General features: G+C 40.1%; 1 protein-coding gene across 8 annotated transcripts in view; it reads left to right on the forward strand.

The window, feature by feature from the left end:
• The window catches only part of GUCY2C (guanylate cyclase 2C), a 672,163-nt gene that overhangs the window by 53,987 nt on the left and 603,935 nt on the right, over nt 1–14,241 (forward strand). For all 8 annotated transcript variants that reach the window (XR_014845323.1, XR_014845322.1, XM_085024752.1 and 5 more), the window contains 5 exon segments: nt 1,777–1,992; nt 4,264–4,385; nt 6,366–6,462; nt 9,838–9,955; nt 11,492–11,627. Coding sequence is in view for 6 of the 8 variants with exons in the window: in XM_085024752.1 (XP_084880878.1) it covers nt 1,777–1,992; nt 4,264–4,385; nt 6,366–6,462; nt 9,838–9,955; nt 11,492–11,627 (689 nt within the window). In the remaining 2 variants the exon portion in view is untranslated.

Here is a 14,241-nt window from a genome sequence, read left to right on the forward strand (position 1 = left end):
TACAGACAAGGTGCTGTGGATGCCCAGAAGAAAATGCTCCCTCTGGTTGGAAGGTTAAGCTCCAAGGGGAGAAAGGCTTCATGAAGGAGATGGTGTATGAGTTGTGTTGAAGAATGGGCAAAACTGCAGTTGGGAGAGATGAGGCACTAAGCATCCCAGCGAGCAGAGGGAGAAGTACCTGTAAAAGCCAAGCAGCAGGGAATGGTGGGAAGTCTGTGAAAGTCTCTATTAACTGGAGGACCAGAGGTGTATAGGGGAATAATAGACCTAAACTGGAAAAATTCAGTAGCGCCGTGTTGGGGAGGTCATGCATTCTGAGTGAGGGAAGTATTTTTAATTAGACTTGCATCAGAAACGAAGGACTGAGCACAGAGGTGCCATCAGAAAGCAGTTCAACTTTAGGAAAAATAATTGACAAGAGGGTAGAGGAAAGACTGGAGCTCGTTGGGAGAGACGGAGGGAAGGAAACCCAATGGGGGAGGAAACAGTTGACTCGGAATGGAGGATCCCTTTTAAGGATTCTTTTTTTTTTTCCTTTTTAGGGCCACACCTGCAGCATATGAAGATTTCTGGGCTAGGGGTCAAATCGGAGCTGCAGCTGCCAGTCTACACCATAGCAACAGCAACGCAGGATCCAAGCCACATCTGTGACCTATACCACAGCTCATGGCAACACCAGATCCTTAACCCACTGAGCAAGTCCAGAGATTGAACCCGCATCCTCATGGATACTAGTTGGGTTCGTTACTGCTGAGCCACATGGGAACCTGCCCCCCGTTTTAAGGATATTTAAAGGTAGAATCAAGAGCACTTGAAAACTGGTTGTAGGTCAGAGTGAGAGACGAAAAGCAGTTGAAAAGGGTTTGAGATCTCAAAACACTAAAAGAAATGAGAAAACCAAGATAAGGAACAGTTTTGAGAAATAAAAATAAAAGATACATTTGACTCTGTCCATGAGAAGTTTAAAATGCAAGCAGGACACCCAGTGAAACCTTTCAATGGAGCATCAGAAATGGAAGGGCACGTTTTTTCCTTTCTGTATCCAATATATATTAAGCATCCACATATGAACCAGGCAGACCAGAGACACTGAGGTGAATAAGCCAAGTGTGATCCCACCTTTATGGTGCCTGAAGTCTACGGGAGGAGACAGATATTAAACAGATTCTCTCCCAAGTGATTACCTGGTCTTAGGTATCAAGGAGAGTTCTCCTGGCAGATAAAGAGATATTTAATCTAGGACTTGAGCAAGAATCAACTAATCAAAGAGACAGGGGAACAGCATCTCTGGCACTTGTAAAGACTCTGATAGGAAATAAAGCTTAATGGGTTTAAGGAACCACAAGAAGATCCATGGTCTGAGCAGGGGAAGGAACATGGTAAAATCCACAGGTGACATCTGACTCAAAGGTAGTCCAGGGAAGAGCTGGAAATAAGGCAAAGCACAGAGGGAAATTGCAGAGGGCATCTTTGGGGCTTTAAAGCATTTCTGGTAACTATGGTGGCCCATGGTCTGTTTTCTCAGCCCTATTGCCCAGAGTCCATATGTCCAAGCTGAGATGTTATGGCAACTGAATGACAACTCATTTTAGAATAAATCAAAGTAACCAACATATACGTAAAGACACCTAGAGTATGCTTAGAACCTATATTCAAGATCCTGCTTGAAAGACCCTGCTTCATTCTTGTTATTTATACCTACACGCTAAAAAAGGATATTATTTGTGCTATTGAAGTTAATCCTGATAGTGATTTCTTTCTTACCTCCTGGCTTAGCCTTGACACAGATTTGAACTATCCCATGATTTCAGCTGGAAGTTTTGGATTGTCTTGTGACTACAAAGAAACTTTAACCAGGCTGATGTCTCCAGCAAGGAAGCTGATGTACTTCTTGGTTGACTTTTGGAAGGTCAATAATTTTCCATTCAAACCTTTTTCCTGGAACACTGCCTATGTTTTCAAGAATAGTACAGAGTCTGAGGACTGTTTCTGGTAAGCGGGACCATTGACATCCTTGTGGCATTTGGCATGGAGAGAGCCATAAACTCTGAGCAGACCACTCTCAGACACCCCTTCCATGAGTGACAGCATTAGGACTGGACACTAGCCCACTTCCCTACACACAGATGGTGCAGAGCTTACATTTAATCGATTTCATTCTTAAGCTGTAAATATATTTAGATAAAGCTGTCTGTTACTACTATTTGAAATAGATATATATTAAGCATAGATCTCTGAGGTATGCCTATTAACTTCAGGAAAAATTGAAATTTCACTTGGAAATGTATAACTGATTCCATGACCGAAGTCAGTAGCAACAGGTAAAAATGGATTTCCAAGAACATGTTTGAAAAGTTACCTAATATTTATTTCCTAAAAAGAGTAAGATTTCCCATTGTGGCTCAGGGGAAATGAATCTGACTAGCATCCATGAGGACACAGGTTCAATCCCTTGCTCAGTGGGTTAAGGATCCAGCATTGACATGAGCTGTGGTGTAGGTCATAGACATTGCTTGGATCCTCTGTTGCTGTGGCTGTGGCATAGGCCAGCAGTTACAGCTCTGATTTGACCCTTAGCCTGGGAACTTCAATATGCCGTGGGTGTGGCCCTAAAAATAAAATAAAATAAAATAAAATAAAAAGAGTACACAGAGTTATTCAAGGTGGCCACAATTTTCTTCCTGATCTCTACCCAAATTGTTATTAATTACGAGAATGCAGTAACCTAAGAAGGAGAATGCGACGTCAAGGTTGAAAGTTTTAGGATAAGAGATCGTTAGATTCAGTGGAATAAAGAACATTTATTCTATAAAGTGTGCAACCCAATGTTTCACATTAGTAAAAAGGAATCACATGGCATGTGTTTCATATCTTGAGATTGCATTTTCTCTTAGAGTTTGTTAGTTAACACTGATTTGATTTCTTTCGTTGCCTTGGTGTGACTGGCATGAAGTGTTCATGTGCTGGTAAATACATTGACTACATTTTTTTTCTAATTCTTCCCAAATGCATAGGTGACCTAACAGTAAACATGTTTTTGCTGAACAATTTGCTTCCATAAAAAATAATTTAAAATAAACAAATAAATAAATGAAAGCAAAGGGGCCAAAAGAAACGTGATGTCATTAAATATAATCAACATACATTGCTTATGCACCACTATTTCTAGTTTTCAAAGTACTTTCACATTAGCCTTATTGATTCCCTACAGGAAACCCTCTAAAGAAAAGGGAACAAGTACTCTGAGCTCCATTTTAGAGAAAAGGAAAATGGTAACAAAGTTAAGTGTTGTCACATTACTGTGCAAGATGTGATAGCAGAGAACATGAATCCTGCCTGTCCTACAACAAGTTAGAAATGATTTCTCTCCCAACTTTTCAGAGGCATACGGGTGGTGGGGAGGACAGGATAGTGGGCAGCACGGCGAAAATAAAATCACAAGGTTCACATGATGCCAGCAAAGGTGGCAGAAAGCATCTCTTGAGGGCATCATTGGCAGTCTCTCTCTGCCAAAGAATAAAATGGGGTACCACTGGGGACACAGTCTTCCCTAAGGCCTCATCCTAGAAATTTTGCCTTTTTTTTTTTTTTTTTTTTTTGGTCTTTTTAGGGCCGCACCCGCAGCATATGGTGGTTCCCAGGCCAGGGATCTAATCGGAGCTGTAGCTGCCGGCCTACACCACAGCCACAGCAGTGCCAGATCCGAGCTAGTCTGTGACCTACACCACAGCTCACAGCAACACCAGATCCTTAACCCACCGAGTGAGGCCAGGGATGGAACCCGCAACTTCACAGCTCCCAGTTGGATTCGTTTCTGCTGCGCCATGACGGGAGCGCCTCATCCTATAAACTCTGGAGTGAACCTAGACCACACGAAAATCTGGTTCACACAGGAGGAGAAATTGTTCCTATAAACTCTGAATTTTTGTACTATTAATTCAAAAATATCAGTTTATCTGCGGTAATGGGACTAGAGCAGAGTAGCCTTCCTTCAGCAAATAGCAAGATGCCATTATAAGGGATCTGTCAAATGTCTACTACTATTATGAAGATTCCCTACAACTTCCCTGAATTAGCTGTCCATAGTCCTAACCATTGGTATTATGGTGTGTGTTGTCTATTGTGTTAATGGTGGAAATAAATTTTAGATGAACAAAATTGGACAGATCCGTAAACAGCAAACAACAGGGAAAGCCATGAAGAAAACTAAGTTGATTTCTTAGAGCTTCTGGTTTTTCCTTTTTTTTTTTTTTCCTGTTCTAGGTACCTCAATGCTCTGGAGGCTGGAGTTTCCTATTTTTCTCAGAAACTAAGCTTCAAGGAGATGCTGAGAGGAAATGAGGAGTTTCAGAATATCTTAATGGACCAGAACAGGAAAAGCAATGGTGAGAAGACATGAAAATTTTTTTGCCAGCTACTTCCTCACAACTACCACTTCCCTATAAGTTACTTTGACAAAGCTCCCACCACAGAGCTCTCATCAAACCTCTGAATGGTTTTTATATTTGGGGAGTTCTATAGCCACATGCAACTCTATTACATTGCAACTTTCATTTATTAAAACTTTATCCTCTGAGAGAAATTAGTAGTGTTGAGCAAACCAGATTAACATCATGAAAGTAATGATGATGTTAAAATCCAGTTTTTATAAATTAAAACGATGTCAAGGTCCACCATCAGTAAGCTGCTTTTTTCAATTCACCACAACCCAATATATTATTGGATTTGTTTCTAATCCTCAAATGCTCTGAACCCTGGCCTCCTGATAACCAAGCAGACGTATTTAGCCTTAGGCAAAATTACAAGGTAAGCTGCATTTGTCTCACTTTGCTTTAATCTATCTGTAGTTCACCTGCCCAGTGATCTCTCAGTTATAAAGTGTGAAAGCCTAAAGGGATAAAGTCATTCTTGCTAAGTTATTAGGTGATTTATTTCAGTTTACACAGAATTCTTTTTATAAATAAGAACATATCAGAAGCAAAATAAATCAAGTGTGGAATTTTCTACGAGGAAAGGTTCCTGCTTGGCAGGATTTCCTGCTATCACTCAAAACATCATTTGCTGTCATGATTAAGCATTTGCCATATTAAGACCCACCATTTGAAATCTACTTAATATTCTATAGAAACCTATATGGGAAAAAAGAATGGATGTATTATATAATATATATATAATGTATACATTCTCTCTCTATATATAACATATATCCATCCTTTATATATAAAGAATGGATATATATTATATATATTACATATATAAAATAATCTATAGTATATTATAAAACTGATTCAGTTTGCTTTACACCTGAAACTAATAGAACATTGTAAGTCAACTATACTCCAATAAAATTAAAAAAAAAAAACACCATGATTTGCAAAACATTGACCAAGATAGGGGAAAAAAGAAATACATTCTTATTCACGTCCCTGAAGCATTTACACTTCAACTGGACAACACAGTATATGGAAAGATCTGATGAAGTTTCCCCCCAACTCATCTTACTCATCAAGCCATTTGGGAAATGTGGCTGCAGTGGTAGCAGAGCTTATAGAGTCAGACTGGAACTCTAGCCCTGAAATCCCTGACTTCGTTAAGAAGCTGCAAAAAAAACCACAAGAGAAGTTGCTTAGGAAGCCTTCAGAAATGCTCACATTAATTATACTCTATCTTTTTCAACTACTTTACAAGTGATGAGTGCACTTCACTTATCAATGAAAATTGTTTTTGTAATTACTCCAGCCTCATCTAATGGAATAAGTACTAAACCCGACTCCCATACTTGAAGATCAGAACTATTTCAGTCATCTACCAGTTTTTTTTATCCCATTGACGTCTTGGCTCCTTAAATCAGTAAAATTAAGGAGATGGACTAGATGATTCTTTTTAAGATTCCCATGCAGCTCTTCTATGACTGTAAATGAAAAAGAAAAAAAGAGAGTTCCCATCGTGGCTCAGTGGTTAGTGAATCCGACTAGGAACCATGAGGTTGCGGGTTTGATCCCTGGCCTTGCTCAGTGGGTTAAAGATCCAGCGTTGCCATGAGCTGTGGTGTAGGTCGCAGACGCGGCTCGGATCCCGCGTTGCTGTGGCTCTGGCGTAGGCTGGTGGCTACAGCTCCGATTAGACCCCTAGCCTGGGAACCTCCATATGCTGCGGGAGCGGCCCTAGAAATAGCAAAAAGACAAATAAATAAATTAATTAATTAAAAAAGAAAAAAAGAAAAAAAAAGGAGGGGGAGGGGAGTGATATGAAGAATTGGTGTTAATCTTAAGACATGAATGTAGCATGGACTTACTGGGTTCAAATTCAGGCACCTGGTTCCTTTCCTGCTTGTGAGTGGACTCCTTATCTTGCTCTCTTTCCAGTCATTATTATGTGTGGTGCACCAGAAACCGTCCACACCCTCAAAGGTGGCCGGGCAGTGGCTGAAGACACCGTCATTATTCTAGTGGATTTATTCAAGTAGGTATAATATTTGAAAGAACTCTTCTCCTTTCAGAAAGGAAATACTCTAAGGATATCCAGAAGACATTCTCTTTTCCTCTGTTCTGCACAGCCTCAGATGGGATTCAGTATGAAGATAACATCTTAACCTGTTTCACTTATTCTTTATCACACCCTTCTTCTTATTTAATTACAGACTTAGCAGAGATGTCTGTCTGCCTTTGACATCACTACCATGTTTCAATATAGAAGGTTTATGAAAACCCCATTAAACCCACATGCCCATTCAACAAAGATCCTGTTCTTTTTTTTTAATTACTCAATGAATTTTATTACATTTATAGTGGTACAACAATCATCACAACTAAATTTTATAGCATTTCCATCCCAAATCTTCAGTGCATCCCCCACCCCACAACCTGTCTCATTTGGAAACTAAGTTTTTCAAAGTCTGTGAGTCAGTAGCTGTTCTGCAAAGAAGTTCATTGTGTCCTTTTTTTAGATTCCACACGTAAGTGATAGCATTTGATGTTGGTGTCTCATTGTCTAACTGACTTCATTTAGCACGATAATTTCTAGGTCCATCTATGTTGCTACAAATGCCGTTATTGCTTTCCTTTTTAATGGCTGAGTAATATTCCATTGTGTATATATATGTACCACATTGTCTTTATCCACTCCCTTATTGATGGAAATTTAGGTTGTTTCCATGTCTTGGCTATTGCAAATAGTGCTGCAATGAACATTGGAGTACATATGTCTTTTCCAGTCATGGTTTTCTCTGAGTAGATGCCCAGGAATGGGACTGCTGGATCAAATGGTAGTTCTATTTTGAGTTTTATGAGGAATCTCCATACTGTTTTCTACAGTGGTTGCACCAACTTACATTCCCACCACAGTGTAATAGGGATCCCTTTTCTCCACACCCTCTCCAGCACTTATTGTTTGTAGACTTTTTGATGATGGCCATTCTGGCTGGTAAAAGGTGGTATCTCATAATGGTTTTGATTTGCATTTCTTTCAAAGATCCTGTTCTTGAGCCTTATTTTAAGGTCTATTTCCAGGTAGTAATAAATCAACTAATATCCCAATCATATTTCTGCGAATGTGGGCCATATCTGTACCTTCAATTGCTAATGGCCTTTGGTCGCAGATTATTTTTCCTCCAGCCACCTTTGGTAAGAGGAAAGTTCCCGTTAAGTGAATTTGATTTACACAGTTATTCTTTGCCCTCGGGGGTGTAGTCACTGGGTGGTGTTGGTGATCTTTACCTCTGCACTTCCCTGGGACTAAAGGGAGAAAATGCTGGGGAACCGACACTACCTTTGATCACATCCCCTCTTTTTACCACTCATCTTCTAGTAGGGTTGGAGACCCCACAAACAAACTATGCCAGGTAATATCAGAGTCAGATGAAGCTTTAAAAAGGTGTTGCTGGTACATCTGTGTCCCTTGCCCCACCAGCTACATCACATGACTTCACTTATATGACTAGGTCATTAATCATTCCCCATCTGAGTTCAGACCAAAAGTGTTGCTGCGCTGTAGCGTATTTGCCTAGTCATTCCACCCACCTTGAATGTACTTGTCTAGTGTTAAGAAAATGAAGCATAGGAACTGCAGGCCTGTCTTGTTCATGAAGATGATTTAGTTAACTTAGTCTTTTAGCTGGAATACAGAAAGAGGGCAAAATTATCAACATTTTATTCCTGCAACCAACTGATGGCTGCTTTTTTTTTTTTTTTTTTTTTTTTTTAGGGCCGCACCTGTGGCATATGGACATATCCAGGCTATGGGTTGAATTGGAGCCACAGCTGCTGGCCATAGCCACAGCCACAACAATGTGGGATTGAGCTGCATCGGCTACCTACACCACAGCTCGTGGCAATGCCTGATCCTTAACCCACTGAGCAAGGCCAGGGATCGAACCCGAGTCCTCATGGATCCTAGTCAGGTTTGTTACCACTGAGCCATGAAGGGAACTCCTTATGACTTTCAATAGCTGTTTTGCCTTCCAGAAGGAGGCCTCAGTGTAACCACATTGGTTTAATTTTATTTTCAACAAATCCTCCATCAGCTGCCAAAGTGTTAACATTCTTTTGTCACTATTCCCTAAGGACACCTGGCTATGTTTTGGGAAGATTGTGAGATTCATTAGAAATGAGACATAACTTGAGTTCAAATTATCATACTGACACTTCTGGTTCACTTGGCTCTTGGCTATTAGTATCTTGAGATTAAGTCTTCTCATTTGTAAAATGAGAATTAAAATGTCTACTTTTGAAATTGGCAGAACACTGTAAATCAACTATAATGGAAAAAATAAAAAATAAAAAAATTCTTTAGAGATAAAATAAAATGAGCATTAAAAAAAGAAACAAGGGAATTCCTGTCGTGGCTCAGTGGTTAACAAATCTGACTAGGAACCATGAGGTTGCGGGTTCGATCCCTGGCCTTGCTCAGTGGGTCAGGGACCCGGTGTTGCCGTGAGCTGTGGTGTAGGTTGCAGACTCGGCTCGGATCCCGTGTTGCTGTGGCTGCGGTGTAGGCCTGTGGCTACAGCTCCCATTGGACCCCTAGCCTGGGAACCTCCACATGCCGCAGGAGCGGCCCAAAGAAATAGCAAAAAGACAAAAAAAAAAAAAAAAAAAAAAAAAAAAAAGAAAGAAAAAGAAAAAGAAACAAGTCTACTTTTTATAAGGATGCTGTTAGGATGAGATGTGATCATATGAGCCAACAATTGAACACACTCCTCAGTACATAGATGTGTCCACCTACTGTTTGAATATTAAATGATGGTCATCCTAATTACAGTGGTTCAAGCATGTTAGATTATTTGCATATTAAAACATTAAAATGAGTAGGAAGCTTGGAATCCATATGGTTGGCAGCATAATCTCAGACAGCGTTGATGGTCCAAAATGTGCTGATTACCCAATAAACTAATGTTAAGAAGCTTACAGTGTTAGAGAAGATCTTTAGTCTTTTCATGCTTATGTTTCACCACCTTAAAAGTAATTTTAGTTCATATAATTTCTCTCTGTCATATTTCTAAATCTCTAAAGTGTTTTGAGCATCTAAGGAAAAGAAAGTTCCCAGGGATTAAACCATGGGTTATCAAGCCTTGCAAGCAAGCTTACATGTCCAGAGCCCCCCACATCTTCTGTGTTCTGATCTTCCTTTCCATGTTATGTTGGGATGGCATGTGTATGTTAACCACAGCTGCCTAAGCGCTATCATTCAAGGTAGCAGGTGGAGAAGAAAATAAACGTATTGGGGGAAGGTAGAAAGTTTTGCAGGAAAAAAAATGTTTTAAATTATTTCAAGGCTGATGTATGACATATTTTTGGAGGCACATAATTTCCATGAGAAACTTGTGCTTTTTAATTACAGTGATCATTACTTCATGGACAATGTCACAGCCCCTGACTATATGAAAAATGTTCTGGTTCTGACACTGCCTCCTGAAAATTCTGTCTCAAATAGCTCCTTCTCCAAGGATTTATCACTGGTAAGCTTCCTACACATATATACTATTATTGTCTTTGTCAAGGGTGAGATATCATTCTTTCATTTGGGACCCAAATTCTCAAATGAGCAATTTTTTTTCACTTGCTCCAATTCGCTCAACAAATGTTAACTGAGACCACTTGTGTGGAAGAGCAGGATTCTTGCTATTTGAACTTTTAACCGTGGGTCCCTGCTGGGCTCTAGACAGGCACCACACTGCATGCTGCTGTAACATCCGAAGAGCAGTGATAGTGTGGGAAGATCAGAAGAAGCCCTGCTAACTCTGGGGAGGTAGAAATTAAATAATATAAAGTAAATGAAGTTCCCTGCATCCCAAAGCAAGTTTCTGCTGGCCGTAAATGTCAACATTCTACCTCTAGAGATACCTATTCCTAGACGTAGTCCTTTAGTATAATGAGGTTGACCATTGTCCAGATTTGTCCTGGTTTATTCCCCTAATCCCAGCATTCCATCTGGTTTAGCAGTTGTCCCAGAAAGAGAACCTCCACTGGACATCAGATCATTAATGTCCTGATTAAATGAGGACCCCCGACTCTGATACCACATTGGATTTTGTCAAGTCCCTGCACCTTAATGTGACCAAATTCATCAGATGCTTTCCACCCACAGAGACAACTGAGAGCAGTTTTGGAGGGGGACAAGGAGGGAGGAGTGGTCGGTCCTGAGGACCCTGAACAGCTTTGAGATGACAAGGGCCAGAGAGCTGGGAGGAACTCCTCCCATTGCAGACATTTGTGGTTTGAACTAACACCCAATCAGGACCTCCTCCCAGGGAAATCCAATCAAAACTCTTCCTGCCCCCATCAGGACACTCAAAGGCACTAGGGTTGTTTTTGTTGTTCTTTTTGACTCCTGAATGAAAGCATTATTTCTATATAAAAACTTACAAGAATTGAAAATGCTGTATGTTGTCCTTCCTCAGTGAAATAAAAATATTTTATCACCATGGAAAAGAAGTACAGCCACTTTTTATTTTATTTTATTTTATTTTATTTTATTTTATTTGCTTTTCAGGGCCACACCTGTGGCATATGGAAATTCCCAGGCTAGGGGTCAAATCCAAGCTGCAGCTACCTGCCTATGACACAGCTACAGCAGCAAGGAATCTGAGCTGCATCTGCAAACTATGCCACAGCTCAAGGTAATGCTGGATCCTTAACCGACTGAGCAGGGCCAGAGATCAAACCCACATCCTCATGGATACTAGTTGGATTCGTTTCTGCTGCACTACAAAGGGAACTCCCAGCACAGCCGCTTTTAGTTACTTCCTTAAAGTTACTTCTCATAAATTCTCAGTTTATGGATCCCAAGAGAAGACAGAATTGCGATATGGAGACAATAAAGACCCCTGGTTCAAGGAGAGTTATTTCTGTAATATAATCCCTACAATTCCCCTACTATTCCTTTACCTTTCCAGTTACCTGCTGACCCCAAGACATTTTTATTTTTCTCCAGGCTCAAGATCAGAATCTTGGGGGAGGGGGTACTCATTTTAAGGTTTTCCTTTCTCACTCAGGTAAAAAATGATTTCACTCTCGCCTACATGAATGGAGTCTTGCTCTTTGGACACATGTTGAAGATATTTCTTGAAAAGAGAGAAGACGTTACCACCTCGAAGTTTGCTCATGCTTTCAGGAACATCACTTTTGAAGGTACCAGTTTCTAAGAGCAAACAAAAGCACTTAACTAACAGTTTCTACAGAAATCTGATGAGATATGGGCCCTGCAGATGGACTTGGTGAAGCAAAGATAGGGTTTGGCCATAGATGGACCAAAAGCTAACTACCTTTAACGTAATTGGAGGCACACATAATTGCAGGAACTTTGGGGATGTGAAATCGGCAACTGGACCCCAGTTTAGGCTTCAGAATTTCAAAATCTTTGGATGTCAAAGAAAGCAAAACTCAGTCCCTGTACTTAGCAACAAGCTCACACAGGGCATTTTGGGCAGTGACGTCCTGACTCTGGACACCAGCAAGAAGAGAAATAGCTGTAATTTAATTTTGGTCCTTCCTTATCTCCCTTTCTGTCCTTCAGGGATCAGGGATCCTGTGTTACTCCTCTAACTACCAAACCTCTCATAGCAGTGCCATCTAAAATTCCCAACAAAATACATAATAAAAAATAAGTAAACAAATAAAATAAAATTCCTAACACATGCTCCTCCAAACCACATGGATCAGCATTCCCTTCCCACACAAGCCTCTCTGGAAACTTCTGTCTTTTAGGGCCACACCCACAGCATGTGGAAGTTCCCAGGCTAGGGATCAAATTGGAGCTGCACCTGTCAGCCTACACCACAGCCACAGTAACACCAGATCTGAGCCATGTCTGTGACCTACATCACAGCTCCTGGCAGTGCTGGATCTTTAACCCACTGAGTAAAGCCAGGGATCAAACCTGCGTCCTCAGGGATACTAGTCAGGTTCATTAACCGCTGAGCCACGACGGGAACTCCCTGAAATTGACATTCTTAATTTTTTTTTTCTGATAGTTCATTGTTAGTATATAGAAATACAGCTGATTTTTGTGTGTTGATTTTGTATATTGCTACTTTGCTGAACTCTGTTTGTTCTAAAAGGTTTTTTGTGGGTGAAATTTTGTGAGTTTTCTATGTGTAAAGTCATATTATCTGTGAACAGAGATAATTTTACTTCTTCCTTTCTGATTTGGATGTCTTATTTCTTTTTTGTCTTGCCTAAATGTTCTGGCTAGGTCTTCTAGTACTATATTGAGTAGAAGTGCTGAAATTGGGCATCCTTGCCTTGTTCCTAATCTTAGAAGAAAAGCTTTTAGTCTTTCACCACAGAACTTGATGTTTGCTGTGGGTTTTTCATACATGACTTTTATCATATTGAGGTAGTTTCCTCCCATTACTAGTTTGTTGAATATTTTATCATTAAAGAGTATAGAATTTTGTAAAATATTTTTTCTGCATCAATTGATATGACCATGAGTTTTTTTCCTTCATTCTCTTGTGTTATAGTGATTAATTTTTATATGTTGAACCATTCTTTTATTTCAGGAATAAATCTTATTTGGTCATGTTGTGTACTCCTTTGAATATGCTGCTGAATTCTGTTTATAAGTGTTTTGTTGAGGATTTTTACATCAATGTTCATAAGGAATATTGAGTGTAGTTTTCTTTTTTCTTAGTGTCATTTTCTGGCTTTGGTATTAGAGTAATTCTAGCCTCATAGAATAAGTTAGAAAGTGTTTCTCCCTCTTCAGGTGTTTTGGCAAAGTTTGAGAGGGAATGGTGTTTATTATTTTTTAAATGTTTGGTAGAATTTGCTGGTTCAGTCGTTAGGTTCAGGACCATTTTTGGAGGGGAGGGAGGCCTGTAGATTTTTGACCATTGATTCAGTTTCATTACTAGTTACAGGTCTATTCAGATTTTCGCTTTCTTCATGGTTTTGTTCCAATAGTGTGTGTTTCTAGAAATTTTTTTTCATTTCATCTACGTTATCCAATTTGTTAGCATATAATTGCTCATAGTACTCCCTTATATTCCTTTTCATTTCAGTAGCATTGGTTATAATACCTCCACTTTCATTTATTTATTTATTTATTTTGCTTTTTAGGGCTGCACCCACAGCATATGGAGGGTCCCAGGCTAGGGGTCAAATCAGAGCTACAACTGCTGGCCTACACCACAGCCACAGCAATGCCAGATCCGAGCTGAGTATGTGACCTACACCATAGCTCTCGGCGACACCGGATCCTTAACCCACTGAGTGAGGCCAGGGATGGAAACCGCAACCTTATGGTTCCTCGTCGGATTCGTTTCAGCTTGCCACAGCAGGAACTCCCCCACTTTCATTTATGATTTTAGTAATTCAAGTCTTCTCTCTCTTTTTTTCTTATTCCTTATAGCTAAGGGTTTGTCAATTTTGTTGATCTTTTTGAAGAACCTACTTTTGGTTTCATTGATCTCCTCTATTGATTTTCTGTTCTCTATTTCATTTATTTCTGCTCTAATCTTTATAACATCCTTCCTTCTGCTAGCCTTGGATTTAATTTGTTCTTCTTTATCTAGTTCCTTAAGTTGTAAACTTAGATTGTTAGCGATCATTTTTTTTTTTTTTTTTGTCTTTTTGCTATTTCTTGGGCCACTCCCGCAGCATATGGAGGTTCCCAGGCTAGGGATCGAATTGGAGCTGTAGCCACCGGCCTACGCCAGAGCCACAGCAATGCGGGATCCGAGCCGAGTCTGCAACCTACACCACAGCTCACGGCAACGCCGGATCGTTAACCCACTGAGCA

The sequence above is a fragment of the Sus scrofa genome, chromosome 5 (assembly GCF_054392235.1).
Source record: "Sus scrofa isolate SSC_HxYL_T2T_F1_AM1 chromosome 5, Sscrofa_HxYL_maternal_Yorkshire_Landrace_v2.0, whole genome shotgun sequence".
Lineage (NCBI taxonomy): Eukaryota > Metazoa > Chordata > Mammalia > Artiodactyla > Suidae > Sus > Sus scrofa.